Below are 15,549 nucleotides of genomic sequence, written 5' to 3' on the forward strand. Positions count from 1 at the left end.
TAATAGAGGAAGCGCCCGATCAGATGACACTAAAACTAATATTTTTTCGACTGCCTTCAGCTTGTGGGATGGGGTGTGGGAGGAGCCTTCTTCTGTGCTATCCTGCCTTTCTCATTAATAGAGTAGAATAATTACACAAATAACATGGTAAAAACATTAACGTCTGTTGCTGTTTGGAGCTCTTTTGTATTCCTTAATATTCCTTTTTATTCCTCTTTTTCCTCCTCCTCCTGCTCCTCCTTCTCCAACTTCTCCTCCTCCTCCTCCTCCTCCTCCTCCTCCTCCTCCAGTTCATCATTATAGCTGGCGGAAGAGAGAATAAGCTTTGACTTGGCTCCCCAATGCTCTTTCATCTCTCCAATCTTTAATGGACTTTTCTGCCTCCGCCATGCATCACCCTCTTAGCACCGCATGAACCTATTACCTAAACCCTCTTGTTCGCTTTGATATCTCTAACCCTCCGCTCGCTAAAATGTTAACCCTTTCAGCAATATATCAGTTTCATTTTATTTTGGACATCACTACAAGGTTTTATGATCTTTGGAATTATATTTTTTTTCGTAATCAAAGGAATATATATGCATGATTTTTATATAGATCTTTTTTTTTTTTTTTTTACATGGAGTTTTGTATTGACTAACAGGAAGTGATTGTGATAAATGGTGAGTCTGTTTGTGGGTGTGAATGGGTTGAACTTCTAAATTCATCTGTGGCAATCTTAACCTTTTATTTATACCATGTGGGGTTTTCACGGGAATTTCTGGGCTAAAGGGGATACTTTTTGGGTACCTCCTATCTTAAAGCCCACCCGCTAGGAAACCGTTGCCCCGAGTGAGGAACCCCAACCTACACTCGGACCATGGACAAGATTCGAACCCGTGCGCCTGGAGACCCCTCGAATCCCAAAGCACGGTTGGTTCCACTGTACCACGGCGGCGAGGAAAAAATATTGACGTTAGAATGAATAAAAATGTAGTTGGATGCTGGAAGACGGAAATATTTACCATTCAGAGACCTCAAAAATCTCCTGATGATTCGTATATCGTTCAAAATTCAATGACAGTCTTAGCACTTCTCTTCTGTCTTTGCTTAAGCGTTACATAAAATCATCAATTATTATTCAAAACAAAATAACATATAACTTTATTGGAGAACTACCATTCCATACATTCTTAACTTATTGACTGCGAAAATTGCCATCCAGAATATATTTAAATCCTCACTTTGCACACGGAGTATAGTGAAACTGAAGCCTTAGCGCTGAGATAGTTAAGGAGAAGGTTAAAGAAGTGTAGGCGTCTCCTCAAAGGCTTTCACACGCATTCACGAGCATTCAAGTAGCGCTTTTCTCTCCCCGTGTTGTGCATTCATAGCCGACCCACTCACATCTTGCTTACCTCACTGCTTCGCTCCTTCATTCCTCATTCGTTGCGCTCCTCACCTGTCCTTTCTCACCTTTATGTGCTCTGCTGTGTGTGTGTGTGTGTGTGTGTGTGTGTGTGTGTGTGTGTGTGTGTGTGTGTTTCCAGCCGCTTAATTTCACGTAAGAGTGCACAGTATTCACTTTCTCTCTCTCTCTCTCTCTCTCTCTCTCTCTCTCTCTCTCTCTCTCTCTCTGTCCCCTGCGACAAATATCTTACACGAGTTGTTCTTCCTCTTCTCTTCTTTTTCCTCTTTCACATTTGCTTCCTCTTCCCTTTACGCCAGCTCCTCCTCCTCCTCCTCCTCCTCCTCCTCCTCCTCCTCCTCCTCCTCCTCCTCCTCCTCCTCCTCCTCCTCCTCCTCCCTCCTCTCCCAAATATGCATCTCGGAGCCTGAATCACTTCCATCAAGAAAGCAGAAGAGGAATAAAAGCCTCTTACTCTTCCTTCTGACTCTTAGTAGATGAAAAGGTAAACCGTTTATTGTTCCTCTTACTCTTCTTACTCCTCCATTTACTTTGTACTTCAATCTCCTCTTCTCTCCGCTCTCCTATTCTTGCTTCCTTCCTTCCTTTCCTTCCTTCTCTTTTTCCTCTTTCCGTCTTCTAGCCTCCATTACATTTTTATTCATTCTAATGTCATTATTTTTTCCTCGTTCTTTTTTTTTTCTCTCTTTTGTGTTCTCCTTTTTTTAGTTTTCTTTATTTCTCCTTTTTCTTCCTTTCGTTTTTCTTCTGTTTTTTTTTCTTTTGTTTTGGGATTTTTCGTTATTTTCGTATGCCCTTCGTCTTTTTTTCGCTTCTCTTCTCCCTTCCTTGAGCCGCATTTTCTCTGTACCCTTCTCCAGTCCCTCCTTTTGTATCTCCTACCTCCGTCTTTCCACGTTTTCCCTCTCTATCCTTCTGTCATTTCTTCCTTTCACCTTTATCCAGCTGTCTCTTTCCATATCCTTCTCAAACTTGTTCCATCTTTCTCTCCCTTGGACATCGCTGTAACCCCTTCAGTTCTAAACCTTCTCCTTCCTTCTTTCCCTCCTTCATCTCTTGCATTCTCTTCTTTCTTCTCTCTCCTTTGCTCTCCTTCCCTGTTAAATCTTCTTCTTTCTCTTCTTCATCTCTTGCACTCTTTTCTTTCTTCTCTCTCCTTTGCTCTCCTTCCCTTTGAAACCTTTATTCTTTCCATATTTTTTCTCCTCTTTATAAACCTCCTTCTTTCTCTCACTTCTTAATCTCCCACACGCATTCTTTTCTCTCCTCTCCTTCCTTCCCTCCTCCGTTCTCGCTTCAAACTATCCCTCCCTTCCTCTCCTTTCTCCCGTCTCCCTCCCTTGCTCCTCTCCATACCCTCACGCTGTCTCTTCGCCCCCTCCCTCTGTCTGATCCTCAAGGGGGGACGGGGGAGTGGCGCGCGAGTCCTCCACAGTCTTAGCCAATGCGATTTTCATTCCTTGGTGGGCTGGGAGCGATGGGGCTTTTGAGGAGAGAGCCGAAGAGAACCCCAGTGCTCTCTGAAACTTTACGCTTCTGACCACAGCCACCTACTCCTCTTCCTCTTCCACCTCCTCCTCATCCTCCTCCTCTTCCTCTTCCTCTTCCTCCTTCTCTTCTTTCCCCTCTTCCGCATTCTGTTGCTTGTGTTCTTTTGGGTTTTTCTTCAGTTTTTTTGCATTTGGTGTTTTTTCTTCTTCCTTTTTATCTCCTACTGCTGGTTATTTTTTTTTCTTCCTCCTGCTTCTCCTTTTTTTCTTCTTCGATTTCTTTCATCTCCTCCTCCTCCTTTGAGATTTTTTTTTCAATCTTTTATCTCTTCCACTACTTTATCTTCATTCTCTTCCTCTTCCTCCTCGTCTTCCTGTTCCATTTTGTTTTTTTGTTCTTTACTTTTCTAATTCTTCCATTTTTTCTCTTCTACATTTCCTTCCTTCCATCTCTCCTCCTTTCTTCTTACTCCTCCTTCTTCTTCTCCTCCTCCTCCTCCTCCTCCCTCTTATCTATTTTGTTTTTTTCCCTTTCTTTCACTTTTATAATTCCTCGTTTCTTCCTCTTTTACGTTCTCGTTCTTCCTTCTTTTCTTCCTTCTTCCTCCTCTTCCTCCTCGCCTTCCTTTTCTTCCATCTTTTTTAGCCTTTCTTTTTCTTTTTTGATTCATATTTTTATCGTCTTTTTTACGTTTCCTTCCTTTCTTCCTACCTTCCTTCCTTCCTTCCTTCCTTTCTTTCTTCCTTATCGTCCTCTTCTTCTTCTTCTTCTTCCTTCTGTTCCTTTTCCTTCATTTTCTTCTCTTCCTCTTCCTTTCCCTCCTCTTTTCTGGCTTCTTGTTCAGTCTGACTTCCTCAACTTCTGCTCAGCCGCCTCCTCCTCCTCCTCTTCCTCCTCTTCCTCTTCCTCTTCTTCCTCCTCCTTCTCCTCCTCCTCCTCCTCCTCCTCCTCCTTTTCTGTTGGTTTTACTTCCTCATCTTCTTCCTCTTCCCTTGCTTCTTCTCTCCTCTTCCCCTCCCCCCCCCCTCCCTCGACCAGAAGGTGTTTCCAGAGAAGTAGTGTTGTTGACCTTGTTTCCTTGTTTTTGTTTCCTTTTTTGTTGTTTCCAATTTTGCTTCTTTTATTCTTTTCGTCTTGTCTTGTATGCATTTGTTGTTTGATATTTTGTTTTGTTTTTCACTTGTTATACTTTTTTTTTATCCATGCTTTCTTTCTTTTCTTTTTTCTTTCTTTCTTTCTTTTTTTATTTTTATTTATCTCTCAGTCTTCCGTCACTGCTTCTTTCTCTCTCTCTATCTTATTTCACTTTTTTCTTTAATTCATTCCTGTTTTTTTTCTCTCAATCTTCTTCTGTCATTGCTTTTTCTTCTGTTTATTTTAATTTCTTCTTATTGTTGTTATTCATTTTCTCTTAAATATGATTGTTACTCATCTATATTTCTCTCCTCAACCTCTAATCCTCCTCCTCCTCCTTGCACTCTCCTCCTTTTACCTCTTTTTTTTCCTCTTCTTTTTTTTCCTCCTCCTCCTCCTCCTCCACCGCCTCCTCTTCCTCTCACACGGTATCATAGAGTCGTATTTTGTGTTTCATGGCCCAGATAAGAGATCAAATCCCTTATCATTCCCCTCATTAACAGGTCATGCAGCTCCCTCTTTGTCACTCTTAGTTGTACGTTCCCTCCCCTCTCCCAACTCCCTTCTCCCCATCGTCCACTCTCTCCACCTTCCCATTTACCTGATAAGATCCACGAAAGTTCATTTAACTATGCGACGAAGCTCTCACATCGATCTGGTAAAGGAGGAACACTTGTTTTCGTCACTCATTCATCACAGTCACGTTTATTACTCTATTTTCTTCTGTTTCCTTTGCACTGTCCCTTTGTCTCTGTTTCCTTGTCAGTGAGATGCTGAAAAAATAAATTAAATAGAATGAAAAATAATAAAAAAAAGAAAAGGGAATAAAAGATCGAGATACAAGAAAAGAGAAAACGGCGATCAAGACTTAGGAAAAGCAAATTAAGGAATTAAAAAGAAAATAAATTGTTGTTTTGGTGCTTCATTCAGTTTGTCCTTTTGTTCCTAGAGGTTTTTTTTTATCGTTCGTTTTAGGTTTTTTTTTTTTAGCTTTGTGTGTGTGTGTGTGTGTGTGTGTGTGTGTGTGTGTGTGTGTGTGTGTGTGTGTGGCAGCGTCTTAGATTTTGTGTAACTTAGAGAAGACAAAATAAATCTAATGTTCTTTGTTTGGGTGGTTGAAATCAGTCAGTTCTTTTATTTTTTTTTTCTCTTTTTTGCGTATTTTTGTGAGGTTTTTAGATTTAATTTTATTGTGCAGTGTTTTTTAGATGTTCAGTAGCTTAGATGGAATGAAATATACCCTCCTCTCTCTCTCTCTCTCTCTCTCTCTCTCTCTCTCTCTCTCTCTCTCTCTCTCTCTCTCTCTCTCTCTCTCTCTCTCTCTCTCTCTCTCTCTCTCTCTCTCTCTCTCTCTCTCTCTCTCTCTCTCTCTCTCTCTCTCTCTCTCTAGGTATGTATTCATGCAAACACATTTTACAGCGCACTGAATGCAAACAAAGAACAGTCATAACAATCATAACAATCAACACATTAATCTGTCATTCAGTCAGTCAGCCACTCTCTGAATTGGGCTTCCTCCATACACCAGTATATTAGATTGCATTCCACATTTATTCTAACCTTTATCTGTCCTCAGCATCCATAACATTTTCTAGTAATTGATAAAAACTATTCAATTCCATCACCATCCATCTGGCTTCGTATTTAGTAACTTCACAAATCAACAGTTTTTTTTTTTATTTAAAGTTCATATTACTTACGTCATATATACATACTGGCTTTTACGTATCTTTAGCGTGTATAAAATTTCCCAGTAATTCATAAAGTGATTGGGTTCTGTAATTTCTGTTCTCGTTGTGTGTGTTTTTTTTTTGTGTCTTTTTTTACTTTCACATATTCAAAATGTATCTGCTGCCTTTTACCTGTCTTTATTTTCTCTAAAACATTCTAGGAATTGATAAAGGTATTGAATTTCTCATCATCTGTCCAGCTTCCAGTTTAATAATTTCACAGGACAGTTTTTTTTTTTTTTTTATTCCTGCTGTTCGCTTCACTTATATAGAAACATATATTTCTTCACCACTACCATCTCACAACCACAACCACCACCACCACCACCATCACCACCACTACCACAACAACAACATCAAATAAAGGACGACCTCCCTAATCACACTTTTATCCACACCACACAATCACAACACGGTTCAACATTTACTCATAACATCACCACGAAAAAATAAACCAAATATTCCAACCTCACATTCTTCCCATCCCTCCATCCACACTCCCATCCATACCAGCTGATAAAGTCACAGTCTGCTCTCTCGTGCTCCCATTATTTCACAGCCACGTAACGCTCGCATATAGAGCCCATTACTCCTTCACCACTAACTGATAGTGTATTCTACTTCCCTTAAAACGCAAAACTGATAAGAGCTCTCCTAACCATCACCACCCATCACCTCGCCCTCGTTGATGAAGCAATAACTCTGCGTCACCCCTTAATCAACCCCCATAATATGTTTACCCATTCACTGTTCACCTGCCCTCCCCTCACCTGTCACCTGTCTGATGCCTTCTCAATAACAGAAAGGGATTATATATTGTACATTAACACATCATTAACACAACGGTAAGTGGAGTAGGTAAAGAAATAATATGTTTTTTCAATGTATATAATTCTCTCTCTCTCTCTCTCTCTCTCTCTCTCTCTCTCTCTCTCTCTCTCTCTCTCTCTCTCTCTCTCTCTCTCTCTCTCATTGTTAATTCAGCTGCAAGGGTATTCGTAACGAGAATAATAATCTGCAAATCGGTATAGACCTCAGGCATTTATCGTGTGTGTGTGTGTGTGTGTGTGTGTGTGTGTGTGTGTGTGTGTGTGTGTGTGTGTGTGTGTGTGTGTGTGTGTGTGTGTGTGTTGCCACAGCACAGCAGCACACACACACACACACACACACACACACACACACACACACACACACACACACACACATGTGTGCAATTAAAGATTTACCTGTTGAGCAAAAATTTATGTTGCAGCCTGGGTCATTGCAGTGTTTAGTGTTATTAGAAAAGCTACACACTCACACACACACACACACACACACACACACACACACACACACACACACACACACACACACACACACACACACACATTTACAGTAATTGCATCATTCGCTCTCTCTCCCACATTGTGTTTCAATAGCACTACTCTATTCGTCTGGCCTGGAGAGCGGTTCATACGCAGATAGATTAAGAGAGAGAGAGAGAGAGAGAGAGAGAGAGAGAGAGAGAGAGAGAGAGAGAGAGGAATTGTTTACTGGTCTCAGATTTATATACATATACATTGCGTGATTTCACATTTGCATGAAGTTGTGTCCATTGAGCGATAAAATGCTCTTCTATGGACCTTTACACTCGTTTGATTATATGAGTAGCCGTGTAAATGAAAGAGAGAGAGAGAGAGAGAGAGAGAGATTCGTGGATAGTCAAATAGAGGAGTAAATTGTACAAGATAGTATAACAGATTAACACACAGTTGACTCTAACACACAGGGAAACACACTGTATGGAACCCTTTACCTTTACTTATATAAGAGAAAAAAAAAAAAAAACCTTCCCCTTTTTTATTCTTGAGATTCTAAAAGGAGAAGAAGACATTTGTGTGGCTTTATTGAATTAGTTCCAAACCTTTCTTTTTTTTTTTTTTTTTCCTACTCTGCCTCCCCTATCTCTCTCTCTCTCTCTCTCTCTCTCTCTCTCTCTCTCTCTCTCTCTCTCTCTCTCTCTCTCTCTCTCTGTCTGTCTAGGTATGTATTCATGCAAACACATTTTACAGCGCACTGAATGCAAACAAAGAACAGTCATAACAATCATAACAATCAACACATTAATCTGTCATTCAGTCAGTCAGTCACTCTCTGAATTGGGCTTCCTCCATACACCAGTATATTAGATTGCATTCCACATTTATTCTAACCTTTATCTGTCCTCAGCATCCATAACATTTTCCAGTAATTGATAAAACTATTCAATTCCATCACCATCCTATTTAGTAACTCCACAAATCAACAGTTTTTATATTTTTATTTAAAGTTCATATTACTTACGTCATATATACATACTGGCTTTTACGTATCTTTAGCGTGTATAAAATTTCCCAGTAATTCATAAAGTGATTGGGTTCTGTAATTTCTGTTCTCGTTGTGTTTTTTTTGTGTGTCTTTTTTTACTTTCACATATTCAAAATGTATCTGCTGCCTTTTACCTGTCTTTATTTTCTCTAAAACATTCTAGAAATTGATAAAGGTATTGAATTTCTCATCATCTGTCCAGCTTCCAGTTTAATAATTTCACAGGACAGTTTTTTTTTTTTTTTATTCCTGCTGTTCGCTTCACTTATATAGAAACATATATTTCTTCACCACTACCATCTCACAACCACAACCACCACCACCACCACCACCATCACCACCACTACCACAACAACAACATCAAATAAAGGACGACCTCCCTAATCACACTTTTATCCACACCACACAATCACAACACGGTTCAACATTTACTCATAACATCACCACGAAAAAATAAACCAAATATTCCAACCTCACATTCTTCCCATCCCTCCATCCACACTCCCATCCATACCAGCTGATAAAGTCACAGTCTGCTCTCTCGTGCTCCCATTATTTCACAGCCACGTAACGCTCGCATATAGAGCCCATTACTCCTTCACCACTAACTGATAGTGTATTCTACTTCCCTTAAAACGCAAAACTGATAAGAGCTCTCCTAACCATCACCACCCATCACCTCGCCCTCGTTGATGAAGCAATAACTCTGCGTCACCCCTTAATCAACCCCCATAATATGTTTACCCATTCACTGCTCACCTGCCCTCCCCTCACCTGTCACCTGTCTGATGCCTTCTCAATAACAGAAAAGGATTATATATTGTACATTAACACATCATTAACACAACGGTAAGTGGAGTAGGTAAAGAAATAATATGTTTTTTCAATGTATATAATTCTCTCTCTCTCTCTCTCTCTCTCTCTCTCTCTCTCTCTCTCTCTCTCTCTCTCTCTCTCTCTCTCTCTCTCTCTCTCTCTCTCTCTCTCTCTCTCTCTCTCTCTCTCTCTCTCTCTCTCTCATTGTTAATTCAGCTGCAAGGGTATTCGTAACGAGAATAATAATCTGCAAATCGGTATAGACCTCAGGCATTTATCGTGTGTGTGTGTGTGTGTGTGTGTGTGTGTGTGTGTGTGTTGCCGGAAGCACAGCAGCTTGTATACACACACACACACACACACACACACACACACACACACACACACACACACACACACACACACACACACACGTTTAGCTGTGCAATTAAAGATTTACCTGTTGAGCAAAAATTTATGTTGCAGCCTGGGTCATTGCAGTGTTTAGTGTTATTAGAAAAGCTACACACACACACACACACACACACACACACACACACACACACACACACACACACACACACACACACACACACACACACATTTACAGTAATTGCATCATTCGCTCTCTCTCCCACATTGTGTTTCAATAGCACTACTCTATTCGTCTGGCCTGGAGAGCGGTTCATACGCAGATAGATTAAGAGAGAGAGAGACAGAGAGAGAGAGAGAGAGAGAGAGAGGAATTGTTTACTGGTCTCAGATTTATATACATATACATTGCGTGATTTCACATTTGCATGAAGTTGTGTCCATTGAGCGATAAAATGCTCTTCTATGGACCTTTACATTCGTTTGATTATATGAGTAGCCGTGTAAATGAAAGAGAGAGAGAGAGAGAGAGAGAGAGAGAGAGAGAGAGAGAGAGAGATTCGTGGATAGTGAAATAGAGGAGTAAATTGTACAAGATAGTATAACAAATTAACACACAGTTGACTCTAACACACAGGGAAACACACTGTATGGAACCCTTTACCTTTACTTATATAAGAGAAAAAAAAAAAAAACCTTCCCCTTTTTTATTCTTGAGATTCTAAAAGGAGAAGACATTTGTGTGGCTTTATTGAATTAGTTCCAAACCTTTCTTTTTTTTTTTTTTTTCCTACTCTGCCTCCCCTATCTCTCTCTCTCTCTCTCTCCTCCTTAACATCCTACCACTTTGAGTCCTCCCAGCTTGTCCCAACTTTCCCTCGCCACGCCCATTCTTACGACCGCAGGAGAGACGCTAAATCCATGGTCAATAATTCTCCAGGTTTTCTTTCTGTTTTTCTTTTCTTTTCTTTTATCGTCATTTCTCTTTCTCTCTTTATACTCTTTGACATTTTCTTTGTGTGGTGAAGTCTTGCTTTTTCATGTTTCAATTTATTCTCTCTCTCTCTCTCTCTCTCTCTCTCTCTCTCTCTCTCTCTCTCTGAATATAGCATTTTTTTTTCCTTTAATTCGTTTCTTTGTCTTCTCAACTCTTTATTTCATGGTTTTCTTGAATTGTGCTTCATTGTTCTGCCTCTCTCTCTCTCTCTCTCTCTCTCTCTCTCTCTCTCTCTCTCTCTCTCTCTCTCTCTCTCTCTCTCTCTCTCTCTCTCTCTCTCTCTCTCTCTCTCTCTCTCTCTCTGTAGCTGTTATTATATTCAAAGTTATCTTTCGAAGTTGGTTTAAGTTTAATCTATACTACAACTCTCTTCTCTCCTCCTCCTCCTCCTCCCCCTCCTCCTCCTCCTCCTCCTCCTCCTCCTCCTCCTCCTCCTCCTCCTCCTCCTCCACCTCCTCCTCCTCCTCCTCCTCCTCCTCCTCCTCCTCCTCCTGCATCATTTAACATTTTTCGCCCACCATTTATTATCTTCCTTCCGGTCTTTCCTTTTTCACGCTCTGTTGCCTTTATTTAATATTTTGCAGATTTTAACTTTCTCTTTCTGTCTGTCGGTGTCCCCCCACGTCTCTCTCTCTCTCTCTCTCTCTCTCTCTCTCTCTCTCTCTCTCTCTCTCTCTCTCTCGCTCTCGTTCTCGTTCTCGCTTTCTCCGTTTTATGTATTTAGTTTTGTGAAAATTTCTTGATTATTTCTTCTATTTCTCTTTTCGATTTTCTTTGTTTTTTAATTATGTTTTCTAATGTCATTTTTTGACTCATGTTTTGTTGCATCATATTTCTTGCATTTTTTATTATTTTTTTGGTTTTTTTCACATTTTCTCGTCTTCTTGTTCTGTTGTGTGTGTGTGTTTTTTTTTTTTACCATGTTTTCATCTTGTTCAACTTTCTCTGTCTTGTCTTAAGTTTTTTTTTTTCGTGTGCTTTTTTTTTTTTTTTTTTTGGGGGGGAACGTGTAGATTTATTTATTTCCTCTTATCCATAATTTCTTTTTTTTTATTTCCTGATTTGGTTGTCCTAGGTCTGATTTTTTTTATATATCTTACTTAATCGCTCTATTCCTTACTTTATGTCATTTAGTTCGTTTATTTTCTTTCTTTTATTTAGCAGTATTTTTATTGTTATTCTTTTATTCTGCTTTCATGTCTATTTTTATCAGTATCTCACTGACAAGGAAACAGAGACAAAGGGACAGTGAAAATACCAAGCTGGAGAGAGAGAGAGAGAGAGAGAGAGAGAGAGAGAGAGAGAGAGAGAGAGAGAGAGACCAACCGACTTATATACATAGAAACAAAGACAGAATAATTTAAGACTCTTTATTCTGTATTATTTTAATGCTTCCTTGTGAATGTCCTCTGCATTTAAGAAGAAAAACAACGAAATGAGGATGAATAGCACGAAAGCTGCGTGTCTTTCGGTGCGCCTTTAATGATGAAAGTATGCCAGACAGAAAAAAAAATGGCGTTTAGAAAGAAAGGACAAAGAGAGGACGAGGATAATATTAAAGATAGGTGAAAGGAATGACAGTCACTCTCGTCTCGTCTCATCTCGTCTCGTCTCGTCTCGTCTCGTCTTGTCTTGTCTCGTCTCTCTGCAAGAACTAACTTTTACTTTCCCGTCAGTGATCTTTTAACCTTCCCATCTTGTCTTGTGTGTTTCTTATTTTGGTTTGCCTTTATTTTATCTTTTGTTTCATCTTTGCTATTTTTCTTTCTTGTTAACTTTACGACAGTTGTTTTATTGTCTTCTCTCTCTTTCTCCCTCTCCTTCTCCTTTTGTTACTGTGTTTTCTCTCACATTCTGTTTTACCTTCTCTTTCCTCCCTCTTCCTCTTGGCTTTTTTTATTTGTTTTTTGTTTTTATGTTCTTATCTCTATTTTCATTTCATTTTTGCTTCATTATCATTATCCCCATCTACTTCATTCTTCCTCTTCCTCTAATTTCTCTGTTATTTTTCCTATTTCATTATATTCCATTTTCTCATTTAATTTTCTTATTCCTATCCTTCTTCTTTTCTTTTTCCTTGTATCATCATCTTAGCTCCTTTCTCCATTTTTCTTTTGGTTTCTTGTTTTCCCTTTGCATTTTTTCGTTAATCATATAATCTTACTAATTTTTCCTCTTTTTTTCCTTATTTTCCTTTGCATTATCATCTTAGCTCCCCCTTTCCATTCCTCCTTTGTTTTCTTGTTTTCCCTGTGCATAATTTTCTTATCCTAACTCGTTTTCTTTATTCATTTCATTCCTTTCTTCCCTTCTCCGTTTTCTTTCTTACCTTCCATCTCATCTTTATTTATCTCATTTTCTCTTGCTCTCCTATGCATTGTTTTTATTCCCTAACTCATTTCCGTGCTCTTTCACTCCTTTCTTCCCTGTTACTCTTTCCTTATATTCGTCTTGTCTTTCCGCTTTTCCAATCCTCTTTCTCCAGCCTTCGCTCAGGTAAGGAGGGTCGGTGAGGGCTAGCCAGGTGCCCCTCAAGCAGGTAACCTCGTTAATAAGCCAACAGGTTTCCTCTTACCTGCTATTCACAAGTTCGTATGTTCCCTCGATGGCCTCTCTGTCGTTTTCTTTCTCCCCTTGGTATTTTTTGCCTCAGTTTTCCTCCTCTCTATATATTGCTATTCTCCGTCTTTCTCTCTCTCTCTCTCTCTCTCTCTCTCTCTCTCTCTCTCTCTCTCTCTCTCTCTCTCTCTCTCCTCACTATCCTTTACCCCTTTCCTCTCTTTTTTCCCCATTTCATTAACTATTGTGCCTCTTAAATCGATCTTTATCTCTTACCATTCTCTCCCTTCTTCTTCTTTCCTTCTTTAATTTCGAATATTTCACCAATTTCTTCTGCTTTTCCCCATTTCATTGACTAGTATACCTATTAACTTGACTTTTACCATCTTACCTTCCTCTCCTTTCCTCTTCTTCTTTAAATACTGTAGTTGTCTCATATTCTCTCTTTAACCCCATTTTGTCTATTAAGCTGATATTTACACTCTTACCTTCCTCTCCCTTCCTGTCCTACTTTCTCTCCTGAGTAATGAACAAACACTCCATCCCTCGCTCACCTTTTTGTCTCCGAGTTGCCTTACGCCGCAGGTGAGGTTAGCAGGATTCCAACAGGTGTAGTAACGTCCGTGGGAGTGGGCAGGAAGTAAGGACAGGTGGGACACAGCTGGTCAGCCTGCACGGTTCTGTGGGCCGCACCTGTAGGCATAGAGAGGGTGCGTTAGGGAAGGCTGTGTGTGTGTGTGTGTGTGTGTGTGTGTGTGTGTGTGTGTGTTGGTTGTTTCAATGGTGGAAATTCAGTTGTGTCGGACTGTTAGATGGGTCGAGAGAGAGAGAGAGAGAGAGAGAGAGAGAGAGAGAGAGAGAGAGAGAGAGAGCTCAGCGGAAAGAAGAAAGAGAAGCAAAGATTGACACAGACAAACAGGTTCATGCATCTTGTAGAACGCGAGCGCGCGCACACACACACACACACACACACACACACACACACACACACACACACACACACACAGAGAGAGAGAGAGAGAGAGAGAGAGAGAGAGAGAGAGAGAGAGAGAGAGAGAGAGAGAGAGAGAAGCAGACAGACAGACAGACAGACAGATAGAGAAAAAAAAAACACTCAGGTATCGAAAGGATGAAAGACAGGAGAAAAGAAAGAAAGAAAGAGAGATAAAAAAAAAAACTAAATACAGGAAAAACAGTAGTCGGCATGACAGAGAAAAAAAAACACCACAAAACACCACAAAACACTGGTGCAAAACCCCACACAGAGACGGACAGGATATTAGACAGACAGACAGGGAAGCAGTCACAGGCAATTGGACCCACAATATATGGTGTCACTCAACCTGTACACACCTGCACTTGTTAATTAACTGACCCCCGGGTTGCACTTTCACCTGAATTTGATATTTATTGTTGGTGAAATAGATGCACACTCAACATTTATCCCCCATGATTGCAATATACGATTTTGGTACATGAGGAACAACAGTTGATTCGCTTCTAAGAGTGAAGGGGCATTCATGTGGAGACAGACAGATAGATAGACAGACAGGCAGATAGACAGATCAGGGCGAGATATTGGTGTGTCAGAGTGTATGACATTTTTGATATTGATAGAATTCTCTCTCTCTCTCTCTCTCTCTCTCTCTCTCTCTCTCTCTCTCTCTCTCTCTCTCTCTCTCTCTCTCTCTCTCTCTCTCTCTCTCTCTCAAGTTATGATGTGTGAGGTGACTTGACATGACATGGTACTTAGTGTGTGTGTGTGTGTGTGTGTGTGTGTGTGTGTGTGTGTGTGTGTGTGTGTGTGTGTGTGTGTGTGTGTGTGTGTGTGTGTGCGTGTGTGTGTGTGTGTGTGTGTGTGTGTGTGTGTGTGTGTTCGCGTCAAAACATTTACGGTTTTCCATTGTGGTAATGACTGAGCAATGGATTGTGTAATAACTTCCTGTCTCTCGCAGCTCTGAATTTTTTTATTTTTTTTTTTAAAGTGTTTAGTTTGAAGAAGAGGAAAAAAAAGAAAAAGCAAGAGGAAAAGGTTTAATTTTACATAGTTTTCTCAGTCTTTTTTTATTTTGTGTTTTCAGAAATCGTTGCTTTTCACCGACAGATGTTTCTGCTTTTCTCAAGTCAACAAAATGTGAGTAAAATGCAAATCAAATTAAAAGTTGAATTCATGGAAACATTTTCTTTACACTGTTCTTAATGTTTCCCCTGCCTGCTTGTCCCTTCCTCCTCTCCTCTCTCCCTTTTCCCCTTCTCCTCATACAATTCCCACTATTTTGCCTATTCATTTCACCTTATCTTCAATTTTCCTCCGGTTTATCTTCTTTCACACCTTTTTTTACAATTCGCTTTTCACTTTCTCTCCCAATTTTACATTTAGTTTTCCTTTTATCCCATTTTTTTTCATCTTGTTCACCCGTTCCTTCGCTCCCTTTCTACTGTAATTCCCAGTTCCTGTCCCCTTCTCTTTTACCCTTTCTCTTCACCCCCTAAATTTTCTCCCCTCGGATCCTTCCCTCGCTGCCCCTCTCCGCTGAACTTCCTCATTTGTTATTATAAGCATGATTATTTTTTTTTATTCTTACTAGTATTATTGTTTATGTTTGTTTCTGATGTTTATTATGTTATCAATCATTGCTTTTCGTTCTGTTCTTTTCTGTAGCACATTTGTTTTTAATTTCATTGACGTGTTTCGCTGTTCTGTTTCACTCGTC

The 15,549-nt window shown here is 39.9% G+C and overlaps 1 protein-coding gene across 1 annotated transcript in view; it reads right to left on the reverse strand.

Moving 5' to 3' along the window:
• Positions 1-13,538, reverse strand: part of LOC123505996 (kin of IRRE-like protein 1) — a 45,241-nt gene extending 31,703 nt beyond the window's left edge. Inside the window, 2 exon segments of the mRNA XM_045257804.1 lie at positions 13,390-13,436; positions 13,439-13,538. Of these exon segments, the coding sequence (XP_045113739.1) occupies positions 13,390-13,436; positions 13,439-13,538 (147 nt within the window).
• Positions 13,539-15,549: the final 2,011 nt, after the last annotated feature.

The sequence above is a fragment of the Portunus trituberculatus genome, chromosome 19 (genome assembly GCF_017591435.1).
Source record: "Portunus trituberculatus isolate SZX2019 chromosome 19, ASM1759143v1, whole genome shotgun sequence".
In the NCBI taxonomy this organism is placed as follows: Eukaryota; Metazoa; Arthropoda; class Malacostraca; order Decapoda; family Portunidae; genus Portunus; species Portunus trituberculatus.